Source organism: Lonchura striata, chromosome 3 (assembly GCF_050655825.1).
Source record: "Lonchura striata isolate lonStrDom1 chromosome 3, ASM5065582v1, whole genome shotgun sequence".
NCBI lineage: Eukaryota > Metazoa > Chordata > Aves > Passeriformes > Estrildidae > Lonchura > Lonchura striata.
The window spans coordinates 7,634,328-7,655,834 of NC_140705.1; the positions used below are offsets into that span (position 1 = coordinate 7,634,328).

The 21,507-nt window shown below is 40.6% G+C and overlaps 1 protein-coding gene across 2 annotated transcripts in view; it reads right to left on the reverse strand.

Moving 5' to 3' along the window:
• The window catches only part of MFSD2B (MFSD2 lysolipid transporter B, sphingolipid), a 36,983-nt gene extending 17,252 nt beyond the window's left edge, over positions 1-19,731 (reverse strand). Inside the window, exons 1-6 of one of the 2 annotated variants that reach the window (XM_021529801.3) lie at positions 19,545-19,731; positions 14,145-14,261; positions 9,960-10,084; positions 6,387-6,510; positions 5,151-5,229; positions 1,045-1,214 (exon numbers count right to left, since the gene is read on the reverse strand). In XM_021529801.3, coding sequence (XP_021385476.3) covers positions 1,045-1,214; positions 5,151-5,229; positions 6,387-6,510; positions 9,960-10,084; positions 14,145-14,261; positions 19,545-19,586 — 657 coding nt within the window. In that variant the 5' untranslated portion in view covers positions 19,587-19,731. The other variant, XM_085576265.1, reaches the window with a different exon arrangement.
• Between the last annotated feature and the right edge of the window lie 1,776 nt (positions 19,732-21,507).

Consider the following 21,507-nt stretch of genomic DNA (forward strand, 5'->3'; position numbering starts at 1 on the left):
TCATGGAAAATTAAATAAACAAGCATGGATCCCTAGGTTCATTCCACATGTTAACCACTGAGATCTGCCTCCACTAATGGGGTGTTACCAACCATTTACTTTCAGCAGTGCTTTGTGCCTTCACAAAAATACAGATTCCAAATAGGACTTAGAATTTGGTTCACAAAATTGCTATTATGTGTAGAGGAGATCTCCAGTGGTAACTCCTTTGGAAATCAGTGGTGCTGAACTGAAAGATCCTGCTGTAGCCACCCTTTTTTCATGGAAGCACAGAATGCTTTGGGTTGTGTGGGATATTCAAAGATCATCTCATTTTAACTCTCTACCATGGGCAAGGACATCTTCCACTGGACCAGGCTGCTCTGAGCCCCATTGTAAAAAAAAATAAAACAAAACCAACTCTTCCTAATAGCTAATCTAAATGTACCTTCTATCAGTTTAAAACCATTCTTTCTAGTCCTGTCAAAAACCCTGGTTAAAAGTTTCTTCCATCTTTCTCAAAAACCCCCTTTTTTGTACTGAAAGGCTGTAATAAGTTCTCCCTGGAATTTTCTCTCCTCCAGGCTGAACAAATCCAACTCTCTCAGCCTGTATTCACAAGAGAAGTCCTCCAACCTTCTGACCATTTTTATGACCTTCCTCTGCCTCTGCTCTAATAGGTCCATGTCTTTCTTGTGCTGGGGACCCCAGAACTGGATGGAGTATTTCTGTAGGGCTAAAATGTGCTTTTCTTACTACACTTCTATAAACTGTAAATCAGCCCCTTGAGAAAAGGAAGGGCAGCCATGTCCCTCCCAGCTGCTTTATGGGTTTGGCACCTTCTGCAAAGCTCCTCAAAGAAATTCTGGCATCACACTGAGGAGGGGTTGCAAGGACAACAAAGATGGAAAAATATTGTCTGTGAAAGGTCATTGCCTCAGCTCCAGCATCACTGATTCCAAGGAAGTCGTGTTCACGCTCATCCAGCTGGATATGATCTGGTATTAGAGAAACTTCCTCACCTTTCTCCATAGGATATTTTAGTGTGTTCCCACAGACACTTACTTGATGAGACAGGGGGTCTGAGGGGTCTGGAATGCTGGGAGTGTCATGCCAGGAGTCAGTGGTGTTTACTGAGGGATTCACAGTGCAGTGGGGAGAGACGTGGGCACTGGCCACAATCTGCCCCTGAAGTGCAGCTCCAATCAAGGTCCCAAGCATTTCCATGGTCATTCCTAATGAATGGAAGCACAAATGTACATTGAGGATTAGAATAGTGCTCATCTGTCTCACTGAAGAGAAATGTTATCAAACCATTTCCTCTTACAGGAATGAGCAAGAACAGAAGAACTGAAAGGTCAGTAATAGAACAGTTTCAAGGAAAGAGAGTTTTGTCACTTATTTTCTCATCAGCTTTGAGAAGAAGCATCCATGAAAGAGCCTTTTCTATACAAGCTGCATAAGAGATATGAATGCTGAGATTAGAAGCCACAAGGGATAATGTGTAGACCTTTCATCTTGAGGACCAGAGTAGAACTACTTTTTAAATGCCATTTTTTCCAAAGTAGGACTTGGAGTCATGACAACAGACTGTTCATCTCAAACTCAACAGCAACTTGTGAAACACTTGTCTAATCAGACTTATGAGTCCTCCAACTGTAAAATAAAGTGATACTTGCCTCTGGTTTATGGAAATAGTACAGCCACAAAGCTCTTTGAAACAGCGGGTGTTTTTCTTAATTGCCTAAGGCCAGAGTCAGGCAGAACTATCTACCTCAGCCTCAGAGGACAATTCAGATCACTAATTCTCACCAAAAAAAGGGGATCATCTGAAAAAAAAAGCCAACTAAAGCCTCCACTTAGGAAAACAAAAATCTAACCACGGGTATCATCTCATGAAATCGATCAACAACCCAACCAGGTGTTGCAGCTCTGTTAAAGCAAATGGTGAGAAATCTGGGTTCTAGACCCTCCTTACCCTGAGGGATTTCAAGCTTACTGTGCCTGTTTCCCTGCAATACAGCCATATCCAGCTTCCCCATGGCCAGGAGATAAACTGAATTCCTGTCCTAGCTCCAGAGACTTTTTACACATTTTGCATAAAGATACATTAGGCCTGAATGCATGAACATATTAAGGATGGGGACAAAGTCTTCTGATTTGTGAGGGAATGGACTTCCAGGCTTTTTTATTCTATTTTTTCTCTTTCAGTGGCTCCCAGGGCGTATGTTCCTTTCTGAGAAGCACCATGGAGGATTCTGAAGGGATGCTTCCACAGCAGGTTGTGAGCTGGTGGTTCTCATACTCCCTCTGGGAAGTGACACCTGTTTCAAAAGTTCCTAGATTCATGTTTATGCAAGTCCCTGACCTATAACAGCCTTCCTAGGTGACCTCAGACACTTGACTTTTTGTGTGTCCCTGTAAAGGAATAAAACTACTTCACCATCTAAAGGGAGGGCAATGCACACAGATTGAGAGGGGTTCAGTCAGTGCAGAAATGCAGGCTGTGTATAGCCATGTGAGATCCAGAAAGGAAAAGGGAAGAGAGGCTCCCTATGAGACCTGGACCATTTAAACCATTGCTGCTTTGTTTCCAAACTGAGAATGATTTTGAGTGGAAAAGTTGAGGAGCCATGTAACATTAATTTAAACCAATGGGAAGTAAAAAAAGCCCCTTCCCCAACCTTCACATCCAATCTTACCAAGAATGCTGCAATTCAGTCCATGCACACAAAAATCCTGCTAGATGGTGAAAATGTAACCCCAATATGGTCTGAAGTGTTTGGACACAAACTGGTCTCAGTTGGGCATTGCAGAGCTTCCAAATTCAGTGCAAAGCGATGCTCTCAAATCACACCTTTCATTCAAAACACCACCTACACATTCATAACCCTTGTCTAGGGCTCTACATCTGCATTTTATCAAGAACTTGTACAAAATAAAACCCAGAAGCATCATTAGAGGCACCAGAAATACAACCACTGTGAAACTTTATTTTCTAAGTAGTAGTGAGAGCTGAGGAACAGGTATCTTCCAAAGTTCTTGTGTGCTCAGAATTTATGATGTATTACTTTCCACATCAGCCAAGAAAGCTGATCTGTCAGCAGACTGTACCTTGAAGTAGGTTATATTTTGGCCAGAATATAAGTAGGAGTTAAGTTAAAGCAACTTTGGAATCCAGTATTTCTACCTTGCATTAATAACAGCAGTAGAATAAAATTCATAATAAGCAGTTCTGCTTGTCTCCAGCAGAGGGTAATGGATCCTCTGATCCCAACCTTACTTTTAAGAGCACACTTCACATTACACAGCTGTTTTTCTTTTACAGTTGAAGAAATGCCTGAACAACTGATTGCATCCAAGACAGTCTATCAACAGGAAGAATTCTCTATGAAGTCCAAAGAGAGGCAGAAGTGTCTAAGTAAAACACTTACCAAGAAAGGAAAATGTAAAGAAAAAGGTCCTCACATAAGCATAACCATTACAAGAAAACTTTGCTCCAAACAAATATTATACCAACGTGCACAAAAATACCAACATTTGAAAAGTCAAAACTATGGTTCATTCCACCACCTTAATTTGGCTTAGGAGAACAGCTGTACACTCAAAAGCTAAACCCTTTCTGAACAATAAATTGACACCATAAATGTGTGACACTTCTCAGCCACAGCTGAGAGTTCAACAGCTTTTATGAGTACAAATTTCACATGCCTGTGAAGGCCTGCATGGGACTAGCAGATCAGAAAGTACATGTATTTGGATCACAGCCTCTGAAGACATAAAACCAGACAATAGAAAACACTAGGTATATGGATTTAGTTAGAATTTAGGCCAGACAACTCAGAATACAGTCAGTGCTAAAGAATATAACACAACTGGAATCTCCTGCTCTTTAGTCCTGTCCTTTGACTGCCAGTCCAGACTTTTTCTTAAAGATAGTTGATGGTAAAGCAAATTACAACAGTTCCAAGTCTCTGCAGAGGGATTGGCTTGCTCAGGGGATGTCATATCTAGAATTTTTGATATTATATTTTTATTACTTCTTTCTATTTCACCGTGCCTCTGTGGGTTTCAACATAATCAAGTATATTGAGGGCTAGAAGGACTAATGGAAGAGAAAAGGGATCTTGCCAGGAAGAGAAAACAGATGCAACAAAAAAACCTACAAGTTATTCTAAAGCAATGCTTTAAGGACAAGTTAAGACAAAGAGAAGTCTTTCATGTAAGATTTGACTTTTTTTTCTTTACCTTGCTTAATGCAGTTACACAGTAAAGAAGGCATGAGAACAGAACTGAAGAGAGTAGGAGAGATCTACTGTTCTTGCATTCAATTTATCATCTATACAGGAAATCTTGAAAATATTTTCACTGTGCTTTTTTTGGTCTGATTAATTTGCTTCAAAGCTAAAAGTTTATTTGGTTTTGGTTGTTGAAGAGCCAGAGATATGGTCTGGAAAGCCTCATTCTTTTAACTAATACACTCAGAGTGCTAGCTATATTACAACAAGATCTGCCTTTAAACTACATGGTGTATGTCAGAATTAATTAAAAAACACAGATGAAATGAAAAAAGATATTTCAGTTGGTCTGAACAGGCACACAAAATTACTTTCCTTTTTGGTGAGGTTAAATGTCATGGCTCTATGTGTTCTCAAATTTTCTTCTGAGAAAACTGGTTTGGGATTTGAATTTCATGTTGAATAACATGAAACACATAAATATAAGGAAATATGAACTAAAAAAATAAGGCAATAAAACAAAACAACAAACTCCAAATAAAACCAAAACAACAAACCAAAACAAAATTACTTTCATTCTTTCTTTAATTGAATGTTTCTTGTTTTTTCCCTACAAATCACCTTGAAACTAAATCATTATTCCTTACCCTGACTTGGTTAGGAGTGATTTTTTTATTGTTTCCTCTGGCTAGCAATAAACCAAAAAGAGTTTATAGCTAATCAGACAATTTGAGACAATTAAATATTAACATCTCTTATTTAACTAGAAAAATGCAATTCCTTTGAAGACAAATTACTTTTCATCACATATTAAAACATTATTATAAAAGTCCAGTTTAGGGACACAAATCACTAGGAACTTCCTATAGATTAAAAAGGATTTTCAATAAAACTCAGCCCCAATCCCCAAGAGAGAGCCCAGATCACACTCACTATATGCTGTTGCAGAATCTCTGTCCTTCTGGTCTGTGCTGAGAAACATGGTGAGGGCAGAGTATGGTACTTGGAATAACTATGGAAAGAAAGACCATAGGAAATGTCAGGGTAAAACTGCTGTATTCCTTTGCTATCCAGGAAAATAGTTTAATGGGACCTTGGAATTAATTAGAACATTCATTCAGAACACTGAGAACCCCAATTTTTTAGCAAAAAGACCTGCCTTTTCTTTCTGGTTTGTAAAGCATATAAAAGGAAAACAATATCTTTCAGAATACAAATAACAAAGAATAAAATACCCAGAGTGTTTACCTTGATGTTGTGCTTCGTCAGTTTCCTCAAGAAAACATCCTTCACAGAGAGACTGAAAGAATTTGCATTTCTTTGCTCTAGGACACTATCATATTCCTAGCTTGAGCTAACTAACAGAAGGCAAAAATAAAAAAGAAATACACTTTTCCACTTTATTCAAGCCAGAAGACTACACAAATACCTGAAATATTTCAAATATCTGTCTAATCATGTAAATCCAGGAGATAATAGTGAAAACTACTCTGTCTTTAAGCACCACTGTGCTACACACTCCTTGAGTTAAGCACAAATTAAAACCATTGCAAAGTGAAACTGGGACATGAACCTGCTTGAATAACCAAGTTCTCTGTGGTGTTCCCACCACCCCAGAGATCTGTAGCCAAATTAAGTCTTACACTCAGCATCCCATGAAGTTTGTACAAAATGCATTTCTATTCACCTCCATCAAAAATGGCACAGGTACACATTTTCAAAACTCTTCTATGGAAACCCTGTGTTTCTCTTTCAAAAGAAAGAGGAAAGAAATTATTTTAAACCATAATGGATGTCTTCTGAACCATCTTTCTACTGGGGAAACACAGGACTTAGGGGAAATATTCAAACTTAATCTAGGAATACAGAATTCCTCATCTGCTCCTGAGAAGAAAAGTTATGAGAAGTTGGATGTCTAACTGGAATTAGGCATCTGAACATCTATACAAGAATGAGTTGAGGACACTGGAGGTAACCTGGATGAATTAGCAGTTCATTTACCAGAAAAAACATTGGCAGAAACCATCAACCAGCAGAGTTTGATAAAAGGGCATCTGCCTGTCCCTTAAACTCAGATGTGAAAACAAATTTACTAAATATGAATGCTCTAATATAGACAGACAACAAGCAAGTTCCTGCTGAGAACATCATGACCTGTAATCTACTTACTGTGGTCAGTGCTTGGAAAAGGCAGTGGAAAGTCAGATACCAAGCAACTCTTCCTGAGACAAATGGAGGCAGGTACCACATTAAAAAATAGGAGACCATGGTGAAGGGCGTACATGCAAGCACCCTGAGAAGAAAATTAACAATCTTAAAATCAACACATCAACAATCTTAAAATAATGATAGCAAAATGCATTAAATTTTCCTGCTAAGAATCAATATAACACAATTTATTTTATGTGCAGTTTTTCTAAGTGCAGTAATGTATGCTTTTATATATCAAAAGTTAGTGTGCATTAAATACACAGATTAATATAAAATAGATTAATATTAATATTAAATATATAAATACACATGTTAATACTTTCATAAAGCAGAGAAGCCCCCAGAAAATCAGAAAGAAAAGAGCTAACTTAAATTAATATCCCACTCAGAAGAGACATAATTTCCTTTCACATGCACTGTAACAGCACACCTATATTGCCATTCCTTGGCACATGTCTCAGATTACACATTTATTAGAAAGAATCACTAAAAACTAAGATCTGTCATCATGTCTTTGCATACTCCAGAAATTTTTGTATGAGTTTACTTATTATTGAGATTCCTCCTTCTAATTTTAGTGTCTTTGGTTTTCCCCTGAACTTACTGTCTTCACTGCTATTTCAAGCAAGTGCAAGTATGTTGATAGACCTAAAAACACTCAAAAAAGCAAAAGAGACAATGGACAGCCCGTTGTGAAAGCTCCTACACTCTGTGTTTGGTTTGGTATATGATCATTTCCTCCATTCAACTCCTAATTGCTTCAAACACAAAAGGATCATCTTCAGAGAGGAAGGTGGCTTAAAAATAAGAACCACAGAAACTTATATTCCAGATATTGCCATTAACCAGCAATTAACGACATTAGTCTGAAACCTATTTCAGGCAAACGGCATTTGTTAAACTCCATGATACAGAATTGGTCAGATGCTATTATTTCCTGAAAGTCTGAGCTGCAGCATCGGGCCTGTCCTGTATTCTTGTAAATCAGGCACTGAACAATGTATTTAGATGACCAAGATCCTAACAAAAAATTTCCAAACACATAAAAGAGAAAACAGATTAATCCCTTCACAACAGCACTACTGACATTGGGGGTCAGCTGATTATTTTGCAATCGTGAACTGAAAACCTGGAATACAAAAGAGTAATGTGGGTAAATAGTTTAGTAAAACAATGGCTTTCCCACACTGCTCTTTGGGATGGACAGCATCACTGGGAGCTGAACATTTACCAGGAAAGTGCCAGGTTCTGATATTCTCTGTCCCTCCAGTCCCCAGCCCAAAGTTCACCCACAGCAATGGAAAACATAAACAAGGGTAAAATCCTAACACATCTCAGGGAATCTACCTTCCTCTCCAAAAGCATGAGCTCTTCCAGATGGTGTCCAGGCAGAGTCACCACACTAAATATCTTTACAGCCACTTTTTCATGCAACTTTTTAGCAAAAACCCTCTTGGTATTGTTCTCCCTTTTCCACATTTTCCTTCCCTCTCTAATGCCAGGGAGTTTTGAAAGCCTCGCTGGAGTTGCTGAATTTTTTGTCAGCTATTATCTCTTGTGACAAAATGTTCGACCAGTATTTCAAGTCAATGGCTGCTTCTGCCCTTTAAAGCCATAAAATAAGTGATGGATGACTTTGTGCTATACTGAAGACAGTATTAAGTGATAGTTAAACATTCACCTCCCTTACTAAAGTTCTTGCTTTGCAGGCAAGCTTTTCTGACTGAAAAAAATCCATTGCTTCATTCTACATTGTTAAGAAGTCAGAAAAAAAAAAATCAAAATACTCAAGTATTTTTAAGCTAAGGGAAGACTCTTTCTTTGCTTTGTAAAAAAAATATGGCCTGACTTTCAAAGTCTAGGAACAGAATTTACGCAAAAATATTAGTGTTACCAAAAAAGCCCAGACAAAATTCTCCAGTAAAGAAAGCAGCTGTTTGATGAAAGGTGGTGTTAGATAAGCACTTTTCCTGTAAGAAGTGCAAGATGTGCTGGAGCTGGTTTGCAGTGAAAAGGGCTGATAAGTTCATGCTTGTGCTATGACAGGAATCATTCTAACATCAATGTAACACTAACAATAAACACATGGACTTGCTGTATTTTCAGAGAACTTAAACAAAAAAGAAAAGAAATAAAGCATCAGAATACTTCTAATGGCATTTGTATAAAAATTTCATTGTTTTCCTTTTGGATAGCTTTCTTACTTGGTAAATTCAGTGCTCATTAAAAACCACACCATTTACCTGGCTTCCAACCAAATCCTGAAAAGAGAAACAGCAGTAAGCTACTCTTTTCCCATGAGACTTGACAAAAAAGTTAACTTCAACCTGAAGGCCCTGTTTACTGGGCCAACAGCAGATGATCATGGCCTTTTTCCAATATGTACTTGCCTTCTCCATTTTGTCAGTATAAGCTGCCCATGGACAAGTTTCTGTAGCCGTAAAACTGCACAACAGCAAGAGAACCAGCTAAAAATCTGTGATCATTTTCCCTGAAATTTCACCTTCCTTGCTCATGGCACATTTACTCTTAGATTTTTGTTGTAAATCAAGTTTGTGGGTTATATCAATTAAAAATTTGCAATTAATTTAAAATATCATACAATACATCCATATAATGTATGAGATAACATGATGAAAGACTCCCTATTTCACAAAGTCAAAAATATCTTCTTGGCTTCCAAAATACTAAAAACAACAATATGCCCTGTGGCATAGATGAGTTCCTCTAACAGGGTCCAATATTTTTCAATTTTTCTTGCTTCACAGCTGTCAATCTCGTTCCTATATGGGCAACATCCATTGTTCTACCCCCTCCTTAGAGCATATGGACAGCACATGCTTGCAGGTAAGGTGTCACAGTGAAACATCACACACTTCCTTCACAAAAAAATCAAAACTTTACAACATCTCACTCATTGTAAGAGTCATGGTGACTTTTTAATGAATTGTTCTGACTATGGGATGTAAGAGAAGCAGGAGCCTGCTGAGTGCTGTCAGAAGAGCCTCACACAGTGCCATGGCAGTGCTGGCTGCTGAGCACTTTGGTGCCATGGTGTCACATCTATTCCACGCCCATGCACACATCTGTTCTACAGCTGTGCATGCATCCTTCCCTGAACTGAAAGGCCTGGGCAGTTAAAGGAGCTCCTGAAATGCTGATTGTGAGATATGAAGGCACTCTAGGATATAAGTAGAAATAAGTTCCAACTTTGTGGAAGAGTGAAGTCAAACTAAAAAAATCTAGACAAAGTTGAAAATTCAACCACAGATTTAAGAAAGTTTTAGATCTCAGCTTTCAGTTTTGCTAAAAATACAGTCTCTTGACTTTATATGCTTTCATCTCCAGTGATAAAAAATTTATTTTTGTTTTCATGTGTGAACAAGTTAAAGATGACATGGCAGTTTTTAGTTTTTATTTTATATATGTGAATGAATACAATCCCTGAGACTGATTCAGTGAGGTGGCTATATGATCACAAGACTCAATATTCACGTATCTATGTAAATATATGTACATATTTATACTTACCAAGGCATGAGCCGGCCAATTTTTGTCCATCTACTTTTGCTAATAAAAAAGCCAGCAATAGGATCAGTAAATGCACCTGAGGCTTTGCCAATGAACAGCACCAAAGAGGCATGAAATGGAGTAATCTGAAAGTAGACAGAATACAGTAAACAAGAGCCATTGTTTCACAATACAATGAAACAGCATAAAGCAACTTTCCAGAAAAAAACCCTCAGTTTTATTCTTTTAAAGAATAATGATAGTTCATTTACAAAACACATCTGCTGCTGTCATAGAAATTTCTATTGGTTACCCATACCAAACAAATGAGACATTGATATTGGTGCTGTGAATTAAGGGATCAGAAGGGGAAAATGCAAGGAAGGACACATCCAGAATATGTTTGGGATGAGGAAAATTAATCAAACAGTCAAATAGCAAAGTCTTTGTTTTAATCATAAAATCTGACAGAGTCCCTCTGTAATTACCTTCTTACCCCCATGCATCTCCATCTCCCCATATCTTTATCTTGACCTGATCTAGAAAATTGTCGAGGGGGCTGTTTACATGCAGCAATGTTTTTCCCTCTCCTGAGATCAACAACAAGGCTGCCAACTGGTGGCATGTGGCTGAGGAAGAGGTTGTTGCACAACAGACTTTATCCACCTGGGACTGAGCAGTGACAAGTGAATTGCGTAAGGCACATCTGTTCAAATCAAAGTTGCCAGCACGTGTCCATCACAGCTCACTTGAAAAATGTTCATGGATTACATAAGAATAACATGGCCAAGTAGAAAAAACTCTGAAATTAACTCAGGTGGACCATACTTTAGTGCCTATATAGAAATAAAGTTTATCCCAGGCAAGGCTGGGTTTTTTTCACATGTATCTGTACAGAGCTTAGGAATTCCCACCACATAATTGTTAAAAAAGGTGGGTTCTCTTCCAAGTGCTCAGTTCATGTCTCTGCAAATACAGTCCTAAAAAAAGTCATTGAAACCTATATAAATGTGAATGTTCCTCACCACAGTTATTGAGAGAGGCGGCAGAAAGAGCCTCTGTGGCTCAAACAGAGAGAGCAGACAAGATCCTGTCACCTCTGTGCTTCAACACAGCAGTGCTCCAAAGCCTGGAAAACTCAGCTGATACAACACCAAGCTTGAGCAGGTATCCCCTGCTTTCCTGCCAAGGATGTTGTCTCCCAGGCAGCAGCACCAGGAATGCAGCTGGTGCAGGCACCCTGCCTGCAGAATTCGCTGTAGGTGTTCTCTCAGAGGTGAAAGAAGGAAGCAGTGATCTTTAAATGTCCTGGATGACCAGCACAAAAGGTGGGTGCTATGAACTTCTGACATCACACCCATAACACTTTAACCCAAATTAGGTGAAATTGCAGTGGCAGCCAATGTTGCTGTCACCACCAGCTCCAAGACAAACACTCCACCCCAGGAAGTTTGTGAACAGGGAAGGATTTGGTATGGCAGTGTCCAGCAGATAACAACAGTGGCTCTCCATTGGGTGGGATGAAGCTGGGATGAGCACTGGACTGTGTCCCACCTTCTTGCTGATCCACCTTAGCTGGCTTGTGCCCTCCCACAGCCAGCAAAGGGTGGCAAGTAGCCCACCAGCCCTGAGGCAGCCTCACTGTAGGGACTGCACCAGGACTGCCCACAGGTCACAATTGCTCCTCAAGAGACAGGACAGCCAAAATAAGCACAAAATAGCAGTCAGAAAGATAGAGGTGTTGAAATACTGCAGTTATGAGGGGGACAAAAACAAAAACCTACAAATTACGTGAGTTCCAGATTCGTGTTTTGTTCTGATATTTTGTGGAAGAAAGCTTTGAGGAAAACCAAAATCTCTTTCATGTTAGAAGTGGATTCTGTATGGTCACCCTGTCTTCATCATTGGTATGGACTTATACATCCCCTGTCTGCATTTTCTTATCTCCTAAATCTAGACAGTGTGTGACAGCACCAATGCCAGAAACTTCTCAATGTTAATAAAGTACAAGATAAAATATGCTAAATTTGCCAATTTTGAAAGGAATAAAGACCAGGATCCTTTTATCAGAGAATTTTAGTGTCCCCTAGCAATTTCTCTCAAGGATCCCATGCGCTTTGGAGTTCCACTTAAGTCTGTAGTCTATACAGGTAACTTAGGTGGAACAAGGAATTCAAACAGAAAAACTGTAAGTTACAGAAAATTAATAGAAAATATAATTTTTTTAGAAAATATCCAGATTATCTATGAAAGATTACACTTTGTGACTTTCATATTCTCTCAAGAAGCTAAAACGGTTCTGCTCTCTAAGTGGGCAAGAAATAAATCCAGGTAGTGATTATATAATTACATTCTCTCCCCTGAAAATGTGTGGGAAAGAACACAGGATTTCAGAGCTATTTATCAGACCTTGAAATAAATCCTGTCCTTGCAGGACTATTTCAGAGAACAAATTAAACCATCAGGGAACAAATAATTAAGCCCCTTAATGAAAGTGTAAGTATATCACTACCAACATTAAGCAAAATTATTTGCTTGTTTCAGTAGAAGCTTGTTAATAAAATAATTATTTTGATGTCATGCATTTAGGTAGTGCCCAAATATGCACAGATGGGACCCCAGCTTTCTGGACACTGTACACAAACACATGAAGGAACAGTCCCTTGCTTTGAGAATTTTCAGTCTCTGTGACAAGCAAAGAATGGGGAAATTGCCATGCTTCTAAGCACCCTGAGGAAATGGTGCTAGAGTCTTTCTCATTTAGTTCTGCTTCACCATTTCCAATGGTTTGTACTGCTGTCCTTGATGTCAGTGGGCAACAGCTTTAGTCAGAGCTGCTGCACCTCTCTGCTGTACCCCCAAGCTCCTTTTTCCACCTCCAACTCCTCTGATTCCACACCATCCACTCGACATCTTGGACACTGCTGTCCAAAACTGGCTCCTTTTCTACTTCTTGTGACCTTGATCTCAACAAGACACTCAAGATGATCTCAGCTGTACATGCACACCTTACTGCATCAAAAATGTTATTAAGTCACAAGTCAGCTTTAATACCATACTTTTATAGGAAAAACATAACCCCAAACTTCTGGACACCTCCAGTCATAATATCTCATGTTTAGACAGCAAATGGGTAATAATATCTGACCCAGAACCTCCTGTTTTTCCCAGCAAATAGGAACAGTCATCAGTGCTGTAGTCTCACCTGTAGTTTCAGAGCTGTTCACACAATCCTTGCAATTTGTCCTCAGCTCCCTAAAATACTTTTTTCTATCCTAGTACCTTGTCATAGTTACCATGCATGCATACAAGAAAATCCAAAACAGTAAAAATTGCTTATGGAATGATTTTCTTTGTGTCTCTGCTGTTCTGAAATCTAGCTAGAGCAGCTGAAAGTCAGATGAATGGGATGACTCCTAGTGCTTTGTTTCACCAGGTCTGCTTCTGCACCAGAGAGCCACAGACTGGAAGCAAAGAACCTTCAGGAAGGATTACTCAGCTTTATTTGGCACGAAATTACCTTAGACAAACCAAATAAAATTTGTGTGAAATTATCACAGAATCACACAGTTGGAAGAGACCTTTAAGATCATCAAGTCCAACCCATGCCCTAACACCTCAAAAAAACCATGGCCCTGAGTGGCACATCCAGTCTGTCTTTTAAACACATCCAGGGATAGTGACTCCACCACCTCCCCAGCCAGACCATTCCAGAACTTTATCACTCTTACTGTAAAAATCTTTTTCCTAATATCAAACCTGTATTTCCCTTGGCACAGCTTAAGACTCTGGTGGCTACTGGCTGCAACTGGAGTGATTTTTAACCAAAACCAAATGAACATAACTTCACAACCTCAGCATGGTGCTGTTAATGTTTTCAGATGTCTCCTATCTTATACTCTTTGACTCCTGACACTGAATTTTGAGAACTGATTTTCCTTGTGTGTGAGCTCTACGGCACCCAAAGTTCTAATAATGATCCCAAACTAAAAGTAAACAACACCCATCTCAAGACAGGAAGAAAACTAGGGGGAAAAAATTAATTCTGGATAAGTTCATGCAGTTTCCAGGATGCTGAACAGCTAGAGGCAATGACAAGACAATTTAAAATATTTATTGAATAATTCCCCTTTTATCGTTCTAGGGACTTGACTGACAATATCAGAGTTAAGTCTGTAGTCTGCAAATGTTTCTTGTGCTACTTACATGGGCTATGTCTAGCAGGTAGATCTGCAGGAAGAAAGAAGCAGCACTCCCTGCCACTTGGTTTGGGGCACCTCCTATGGCATAGCAGAGTTTGCTGCACATCGAGAGCCTGTACCCCTGTGTGAGAGGAACAGAAAAAACCATGAGTAAACCAAGGTGCACAAGTTAAAAGCTACACAAGTGATAAGGTTAAAGTCTATAGTTAACACCAGTTTAATGTATTTGCTTCACAGCTACTCCACTAATAAATCCATATGCCCTCAATCCCTATCATCAACAGGCATTTGGGTGCTCGTTACTTTGATTTTTAATGTGTTTGTTCTCTAATTCAGCCCCTGAAAAAAGATTACAGTGCTCCTAAAAGTGAGCTGGGATGACCCTCAGGCTTACCTACCATCCTCTCACAAGCCATTAAAAGGAAACAAGTCTCCAAACAAGCAAGAAGCAGCAGAGAAGTGCTACACTATTATTTGAGCTTAGTTTTGTCTTTGAATGCTTAATTCATATTTTTAAAGGTTGAAAACTTTTACTTTAAAAAATATGTTTATTTTATTAATCTTTCAGATAATAATAATTGATACATACACTCATACCACAGTAATTAAACAATATTCACAGAAAGTTCCACAGATCAAGCAGATCCCAAACATTTGTGCTTTGTTTCTTCCTTTGTCACAAAGTGATGGTGTGACAGTAGCAAAGTCACTTGACTTTGCATATCTTCCTTTTGACTTGACTTTTCTATATCTTTGTGAAAATTGGCATCATATTGTAAGTAATTTTGGGCCCAAGATTTTTTTAGAAAATTACTCTAAGCGTATTTAAAACACTTTGCAAAACTGTGCTCTCTCATTTGTCATCTGATGTTTGAAAAGTACCATAAGCATGCAAGAGTACTCTCAAATATAATAGGCAAATAAGAATAAAAAAAAGTTAAAAATAAAGGTACATGCCAATAATTAACATACAAAAATTGCAACGTTTCTAATAGAGATTGTAATGAAAAACATAGGGGTTTTTTCCCAACAGTAGAAGTTCCAGGATACTGGAAAGCCTTTAAAAATATGTAAGATTTAATTTTATGCCATAAAATTCAAAATTAAGAAAGAAAAGTACTCTCTATTAATCTGTATTCCTTTCAGAGGGACAACACATCAAATCAAACTTTTAACTTTCAGGTTTTCAGTCCTTCTTTAAAATTTGCTGTCAACAGAAGCCAGGAAACATAAAGAGGAGCAGCAATATTAATCCTGGGTCTGTCTTCTCTCTGAACTGACTACACAAGCCCTTAATTCTTATGTTAGATCAAGATAAAAATATAAATAGGGAGATAAAATCCGCAACAATGATATTCTGACACATTACTTAATTTCTGAACATTTAAAAATTTACTAACACATCATCTTTACTCCGTAACAGTTTTGAGAAGTTTTAGACTTCTAGGCAATGCCTTTCATCATCTAAACATTTCCCTTTGAACTGTTTTATCAGAGTGGGTGTGAACAAACAAGCACAAGTATCAGGACTCCTTCCTTTTTGTGTTTTCCCAGAAAAAGACAGGGTGGGGATCCCATTACTACACCCAAGGAAAGTGGACAGTGTCAGGGCATGAAATGCAAAATGCTATCACCACAGCAGGCTTCATTTTGCACTGCATTGGCAATTTTCTTATTTGCAGGGGGAAAAAAAAAAGAGTGATAAACAATCACAAGACCAACTTCATAGTAACAATTATACTATTTAATTTGATAAGAGATTGCAAACAAAACAAACTGACTATACACACATTTGCTGTCCAAAGTAACTCTTCATTTTCCATACATAAGTACGAATAAATATGAGCTTTACTAGACTTGTGGACCCACAGAACTTGCTTGACTCATCGCCATCCCCTTAAGCTTTGCTCCAGGGGCTGTGTACTTTAAAACTTTGTCTCACTTTTTTGTTTTTCAGTCATTCCCTTTTATAACTTTTATTTTTTTAGTCATTATATTACTTTAAAAGTTTGCTTTCCCTTGATACTTTCCCTCCTGATCTCCAAGCATTGGCAAGATGACTTTCAGCTGAAATCAAGAGATATAAAACACTGCTGTGCAAATCCTCTATCCTATTGCAACCTCAAAAATGGAAAAAACCTTTTAGATCTGTAATGCTGCTTTCACATTTACTTTCACTAGTAATTTTCATAGACTCACAGAATGGTTTGGATTGGAGAGGACTTCTGAAGAATCCAATCCAACCCCTCTGCTATAGGCAGGGACACCTTTCTTGCTCTGGGCCCCATCCAACCTGGCTTTTACAGTTTTAGGGATGGGGCAACCACAACTTCTCTGGTCAAGCTGCCAGGTCACCATCACAGTAAAGAATTTCACCTTCACAACACCTTCACAAAAAAGAATTTCATTCTTACATGCTTCTTTTACTTTGAAACCATTGCCCCTTGTCCTTTCAATAGCTAAGGCAATGGTAAAACAGAAAAAGTAAATGCTTCTATATAATATACATGATTCCAAAATGTTTTTAGAAGACAAAGAATATCAAGTTTTTAAGAAATAATCTAATTAAAGCTGTGGTACATGAAATGGTCAACCAAGATCTACACTTACAAGCTGCAGGTGGTACTCCTGTCTTTTCAGCTGTTTCATGGTTAGAAAATTGACAATCTTAGTTCATTTTTTATTAAGTCTCACTGCAATTCCATACACACCCAGAATGCTGCTCAACTACTCTCTGAACCATGCTCCCAGATCCCCTTGAAGCAAAGTTAATACTTTGGTCACAGCAGTAGTTAAGTTTTAATTAAATTTTGGTTATGAATGTTATTTTCAGAATAAAACAAGCTGTCAGATAGAAATGGCATACAGAGGTGTCCACTCTGGTCACCCACAGAAAGACAGGGAATCTGCAGTTCATGAGCTCCCTGGAAGGTAGGTTACATCCTGATCACTGCTCCATCCCTGATTTCCCTTTATTCCCTTTATCTCCCTTTATTTTGCCTAATTGCTTTTGTTTTGAATTGAATTTGATTGTACATTAAGCCATAAACACCACAGCAGTTATGCATGGCAATGACATGTACTGTGGAGGGAAATGCCACTGTCACCACAGATCTGCTGCCTGATCATTTCATTGAGTGTCCCTGAGCTTCTAGCTGGTGAGAAGCAATCCCTCAGACTCTACATTCTGGTGTGTCTTTCAAAAAGAAGCAGCCCGCAGTAGATTTTTGCCTCTCCCTGTTGAATTCATATGGTAACGACCCCACTTTTCCTGCCTCAGTATGCAATGGAAAGTGAAGTAAAAGGAAGGTAGGACTCTGCACCAGTAAAGCTGAAGCATTTCCTTCTCTCTAACCTCCTACAATAAAGAGCACAGAAGATGCACATGGCAGCTGTCTGTTACAGGATCTCAGCAGCAGGTCCCCTAGCCTTGGCTGGGTTCGCATGATACTGCTCACAAATGCTGACAGAAGCTGTCTTGGGAAGGATAACACTGAGCAGGGCTGTGTGGCCAAGGGCAGAGCACTGGCTATCAGCAGCTCACAGGGCTTTCCTCCAAGGGCTGGGTGTCCCTGCTGCATTGCTTCCTCAAAAAACACAAAATGCTTGATTCCTGCAAAATCCAGTTAAAAGCATCTTCACCTGTGCAGGTTAATCAGGAAGCTGAAAGTACTCAACTCATTAGAGACAGAAATGGATAGGCAGAGGTCAAATAAGGAATGAAACATAAAAGTACTATCAAAAATTTGTTTTGATATCCCTGTGGTGTAATTGAACCTCAACATCAAATTTTTTCTACAAGCTTTAGGAGAAATGTGAGATGATGGCATGAGAGGTAAGAGGACAGAAGGTCAAAGAAGGCTAAATTTTTTTTTGTTCTCAGATTAATTTTACAATTCCTCACTTATACACGCTCCCATTGTATCAAATTTGATTGTGTTTCAAGGTGAACCAAGAAAGCATAATAGCTTCAAGATTTGATTTTGCTCCTTAAATAGAAAGCTTAAACGTTGTTATGGAAAATTAATGCTTCTCCTACACTGTAGTTCCTTTATTTTTAATTCTCTTGTAAGTTAAAACCATACTTGTAAATTTTCCCTTCCCCAACAGAACAGAAATTGAATACAATATTTATAGCAGAACATCTTATTTCTACAGAAAGTGTTTCAGCTCATTGAAAACAGCTTAGCAACTGTGTTACAGGCATAAGGAGCAGACGCGTTTTGTCCTAAGCTATTCGTTATCAGCGGAGTCCAGAACTGAACCAACAAGTAATTTAAAAGCAGAAGAACAGAGAGCGAAACCTGTGACTCAAAGATAAATGTTAGTCTAGGTTTATCTGAGAAACAATGAAATGTAGCTAGCGAGGAGCAGCTTTTGAGTCAGCTTTTCTCTCAATGTGGAATTAACACTGGTAATGTTTCTGTCCTGTGAGTGACCAAACAACTGCCTCTTGAAAGCATGAGTGTGGCAGTCACGGGTGGCATCCCAGGTCCCTCACACTGAGCATCTTGAGGGCTGGTTTCAGGTTTGTCACTGACATCAGCCCACCCTTGAGTGGAAGAAAACAGGAGCAGGGCTTGCGTGCAGACACGTAGGAAAGGGTGTATGAATAAGGTGGCAAACACTGGTGCTTTCTCAGGATATTCTTCCAGCTGCTGGCAATGCAGCTCTCAGGAACTCTGTGAGACAAAGATGGTGCATCTGTGCAACATCTGCAGATTTATGCCATGAATTCACCCAGATGCTTTCCAAACACAAACATTCAGCCTGAACAGGACGTGCCAGGTGTCTGAAGAGCTCCATGAGCTGAATGCCCCCCAACATGCTGTGAAAGGCTTCCTCATGCACTATGTTTGGAAGCTGCCCCGTGCCAGTTTCACCTGGTGTTCCCTCAAGAGCCATGGAGTTGGGGAATCCTCGCTCATCCTCACCTGCCTCCCTCTCCTACTGCGGCGACCACCGAGTCTGAGGAGGCAGTGTGAGATAGCTTCGCTCACACCACAGCACGCCCCTGAAAACTGGGAGTTTCTGAGGCTCCGGGGGAGCGAACCCCTCCTGCCTGCGCATCCCACCTGCCTCGGTCCGGGAGCAGCCCTGGAGGGACAGGAGGTGGGAAGTGAAGGCGCTTTGCCTTGGCACCGCAGCGGCCAGCGAGCAAACCCCGGGCAGCTCATCCCAGGGAAAGCGCCGGGGCTGCGGGAAGGGCTCCGGAGCTATTCCAGGAGCTCGGGGGGCCGCGCAGAACCCCAACAAACCTGGGCGGCCTCGGGGCGCCCGGGCTGCCCCGGCCCCGCCGAGCGCCCGCGACCCGCCCGCGATGGGAGCGTGGCGGGACCCCGCTCTCGCCTGGCTGTGTCCGAGGGGCTCCCCAAGACCCGCCCGGCCCCTCGCAGCCCCCTACCTCCTGCTCGCCCGCCGGGGTGTCCCTCGCAGCCCCCGCCATGGCACCGCGGACATCCCACCCGTGCGACACCTGCGCCCGGGGCGGGGCGGCGGAGCGAGCCGGCGGACGGCGTCCTCGCCGCCCTCTCCCAGCGCCCTGCAGGGGCGAAGGCGCCGGTGCTGCCCGGGACAGGGATCCCCCGCGCCCTCCGTCCCGCCCCGGCACCGCCGCGGGGAGAGGAGCGGGGCAGCTCCTGGCGGTCACAGCTCCAAAGGGTGCAGGGCTCAAGGACGGGGCACGGGGTGGAAGGGGCCGGAGCTGCTCTCATCCAGCCCCAAAACGCCTCCTCTGCCCCCTGAAGAGATGCGCGGTTTCCCGACGGGCAGGGATGTAGAACCGCGCCGGACAGCAACGCTGTCGGCTGGACGGAGATCACACAGCAGCCGCCCCTGTGCCGAGACGCGCTGGGGGACGGCGGCTGCTAATTCTGCCCTTGGGGTGGTTAGAGACTGCCAGGGGCTGCCCAGGGAGGCACCGGTCCTGGAGCTGTTTAAGGAAAGACTGGATGTGGCACTCGGTGCCATGCTCCGGTTGACAAGGTGGTGATCGGTCCTAGGTCGGACGCGATGATCTCAGAGGTCTTTTCCAACCTCACTGATTCTGTGATTCTGCTGCCCCCGAGCCAACACTCTTATCTAGGATACACGAGTTCACCACCACCCTGCCCCTGGGAAAGTGCTCTCGCACGCATGCTCTGCATCAGAAGAAATACAAATTGCATTTTGAAGTATGAACCCTTTCAACAGTGAGGTAGCCTAAGAGAAGAGGGGTTAACGAAGCCAACAGGACTTGTGACCTGCTTGAGATGATGAGTAATCAATCTCTACACCCAGGGCTTTTTGGTGTGACTGATTTGAAGGGCTCTGCTCCTGACAGGGTCACCTGGTGGGTACTGGGCAGGCACTGCAAATCATGCCAGACTAAGGACTAACATTTAAATCATATACAGCCTTGTTTGCAAATTACAGCAAATTTGCAAAATTCTGAAAGAACAAGGCATTAAAGAATTTTGTAAAAACCAGACCTTTAACAGAAAACTGAGATTGTGGCCCTAACAAGCCTTATTGAAAACTCTCTGAAGGAGGTCTCTAGAGGCTGATGCCAGAGGAACTTGAAAACAGAAACAGATTGGCCAGTACCAAGGTAAATACAAGGTATGCATCTAACATTCAAATTCAACATTTAGGTTGTTTTGTGTTTACACACCATCTTCATAACACATTAAACACTTTTCCCTGCATTTGCACGTACGTTTCCTTTCATTGCTCTTCTCTCGGCTTTGTATCTTCAAGCACTCGAAAAAGCAAAGTCTTGTTAAGAAACAATTTGTGTGTTTCATGAATTCTAGCACTGATCAAGCCAGTTATGTTGTTGTGTGACCAATGCACAATTGCTGTCTACAGACACTACAGGTAGCTAATCAGTCTTTAAAAACTTGTCCAAAACCAATTAGATTTAGGAAAGTCTTCTATTCTTCCAAAGATTTTCTCCAAATTAGGAAATAAATTATTCAATCATAATTTATTGCCTTTATTTAAAGGCACTTTCTAATCTAGCATGGGATTAACGCAGCCAGCATCACTTCAGACTTTTCAAAGATTTTCTCTCATTTTGTAAATGAGATCATGACACTTTCAAACTGCAAATGCACACTTAAGTACACCAAAGCTGCAGTCAGACAGTTGGTTTTAGTAAAGCAGCTAACTGTCCAATCTCTTAAAATGCTGGTAGCAGATATGAATCAATGTTCAAATACAAAATACTTATTATTCCTTCCAATGGATAGCAAGCAAAATTTACCCACTTCAGAATTTTACACTCCCCCCCTCAATTTCAATCTTGCACTATTTCTTCAAATTTTTGTGCTGCAAATGCATGAATAGTAGTACACTGTTAATTTTGACATTTCATGCACCTTTTA